The sequence below is a fragment of the Vicia villosa genome, linkage group LG3 (genome assembly GCF_029867415.1).
Source record: "Vicia villosa cultivar HV-30 ecotype Madison, WI linkage group LG3, Vvil1.0, whole genome shotgun sequence".
NCBI lineage: Eukaryota > Viridiplantae > Streptophyta > Magnoliopsida > Fabales > Fabaceae > Vicia > Vicia villosa.
In genome coordinates, this window is record NC_081182.1 from 44,906,135 (window position 1) to 44,909,074 (window position 2,940).

The 2,940-nt window shown below is 37.2% G+C and overlaps 1 protein-coding gene across 1 annotated transcript in view; it reads right to left on the bottom strand.

Moving 5' to 3' along the window:
* Positions 1–2,662, bottom strand: part of LOC131657973 (C2 and GRAM domain-containing protein At1g03370-like) — a 2,790-nt gene extending 128 nt beyond the window's left edge. Inside the window, exons 1-4 of the mRNA XM_058927313.1 lie at positions 1,920–2,662; positions 1,590–1,614; positions 259–1,496; positions 6–79 (exon numbers count right to left, since the gene is read on the bottom strand). Of these exons, the coding sequence (XP_058783296.1) occupies positions 6–79; positions 259–1,496; positions 1,590–1,614; positions 1,920–2,295 (1,713 nt within the window). The 5' untranslated portion in view covers positions 2,296–2,662. The remainder of the gene's footprint in view (positions 1–5; positions 80–258; positions 1,497–1,589; positions 1,615–1,919) is intronic.
* Positions 2,663–2,940: the final 278 nt, after the last annotated feature.

Genomic DNA, 2,940 nt, shown 5'->3' on the forward strand with positions numbered 1-2,940 from the left:
GAAGCTAAATTGCTTCCTTCAAGCAAGGCAACGGTTAATAACCACCCATCTCCTTGAGCTTTAATTCCATGATCGCTGCCTAATATTTGATCACCCAAAAAAGAAATCAGCATAAACAAAGACACTTACATGATAAGCAGTTATGTTATAAGCTTGTAGTAAAGTTATTTCTCCTAACAAGACCTAAGGTGGAGACAAAAAGGAAAGCCATATTTTTGAAACAATAAGTATTTATTTCGATCGGCGTGGTGTGATTACCCTTTTGTGCTCTGGCTTTTATGAAGCGTGATATTAAACCCAGCATGCGTTCACCTTGAAGAACCAGGACAGCACAAACAACAAATTCACCTATTGAATCTGGCAAATCAAGTCCAGCAAACTCAAGCCCTTGAATTATACTCGGAGCAGCAAGCCATATGTGGACAAGCACATACAACCCTATGAAGACTGTTGAGACTACTGCGAAGTTAGCAAAATACTGCACTGCCAGCTTCCAATCTGACCGCGGCTCTGCTTGTAAAGATGCCAATGCTTGCTCCTTACTCGAACTAAGTTCTGTTACATCAACAGGTTTGACATCCTGGGATAATAAACTGGCATACTGTTCAAAACTCTCCTTCATACCTTGTCGAGCTCCATTTTCTATCATTCCTCTCATCATGGTGCTCTGTATGAAATTCATTCGCCATGATATAACCAGATGTGAACACTGTTCTCCTGAGGGCAACTCAGGTCCAGGTGTGATTGTATAGAGTAATTCTACCCGAAAGGTGCTCCCATACACAACATCAGGAGTACTGACAACGACGAAAACAGCAAAGTTCTTCCCATCAGCTTTTAAATATGTCTGGTCTTCAAAGGCTTTGACTGCCTTAATTAATTTGCTCGGAGCCTTGACGTAAGTGACTAATCTTTTGAGGCTCTCCCCGCCATCCTCAAACTTCCAAGGTCCTACTTGAAGTTCGGTACTACCCTGTACATCAGCCAGTGACTTGAGAAAAGTAGAATCGGAAGAAAAGAGTAACACGTTCAAGTCTTCGGGTGCAATAGTATAATGTTGATCTACTAACAACCCTCCAGGTAAGTTGCTAGGAATTTCACTTCCTTGATCTAAACACTGCACTTTCTTCATAGCTTCTTCAAAAGTCTCCTCCGAAGACTGATCCTCGGTCTTGACCTCACTAACTTCCACTTTGGTAATTTCAGGTTGGTCTGAGTCAATGCTTTTATGTGACGAGCTTGACGACATATCAGAATTCTTATTGAAGATATGAGCAATTCTCCCTGTAAGTGATTTTTGAGTACTCGGTTTTTCATCCTTAGCAGACGCAACTTCATCCCTTGCAGGTGAAGATGAGCTTGAATATCCAGTGGAAGACCTTGAAGGCGAATCAGTAATAGAATCAGCACTTTTTCTTGGATGGAATACTAGATCACCGTGAACATTTGACTCAACGGATGCAGTTTTCAGTTCAAAATATATGCTCAAAACGAACCTCACCTGCCAAAAAAAGCCAAAGTTCGTTCAAATACCAGCAAAGTTACATTTCATATCCATAGCATGATTTTAAATCTGCAACCGTTATTGCGTCTGCAACACAAGGAAACTGAAGTCTCCACATCAGCATTGCAACCACAATTTTGACAGCATATTCCCACAATATAAAGGCTCCAACGTAATCGTGGCCACATTTTAAAACCACGATCCATATTCTCAAATTAGACAACAATCATTCAAATAATTTAAGTGCAAAATTAATATAAAACCAGCACAAATTTAAGTCAACAAAATAAACATAAGCCCCTAATTTGATCCTAAGATTTTCAAAACAGCTACTTCCGACATAAAATCAGTTCAAATTAACTTCCTACTGAGAACAAATTGATGCCATTCAAAACAAACAACCAAATAAACAAACTAATTAAGTAAACAAAACAACACACACCAGATTCCTTGTTCTTGGACTTCTTGCTTTTCGGTTGCAAAGAGTACCAAGCTGTACCAAGTGATTTGATCTCCTCATCAAAAACAGTTGACATAGGAACTTTAAGTTGACCAAGAAAATCATCAATCAAATACTTATCTTCATCCATAACAGAAACCACCAACTCTTCCTTAAGATCATCCACCTTAAAGCTAAACTCTTCATCCCACTTAGGATTCAAACTCTTCTTAACCACTTTGGTCCTAAACCTCTGTCTCCCCAGCTGTAACCTCACATATGGATCACTAAACCCATTAAGATCCATTGGTGGCAAGTTCTTTGCCTCAATCACACGAACCACAAGCTTCATTGTGTGAACAAAAAACCCAAAAACTTGAAGTCAAAATGTCAACTTTCTCTTTGACCTTAACAACCCAGAAGAATATTTCAAAAGGGTAATGCAGTTTACGCAGAAAGATAATAAATTGGGTGTTGAACAATAAATGGGGCGCTTAAATCTGTAGAAAGTGATGGTCTATGTCAGAATAAATTCAAAAAAATTGAAACTTTATGAAACAAGAAGAAAGAAAGAGTGAAATTTTTGTAGCTACTAAGGAGGAAAAAAAACTGAGAGAGAATAATCATGAAAGAGACATGAATTGAAAGAAGCAAAGGCTTAAGAAAAATAATGAAATGATGATTGATTGCGGGGGTTTGAAGAAGAAAAAAAAAAAAGGAAACTAGGTACGAATTAAAGGGGAAAATTGTAATGAAGTGAAAAGTGAAAACACTTTAATTTCCTCGTTGAGGAATTAAAAAAAGTTCTTTTTGTATTTTCTTTTATTGAAAAAACACTTTTATTATATTTTATAGTACTTTAATTGTTTTATTGTATTTAATGATGATTGTTTTGTATTTACAATATTGGCCCTACATGTTTATATGGTCACGCCGCGTTTGAATTGACGTGGTCGTATATGCGTACTGTTGTTCTACAATTTTTTATTTTTTATTT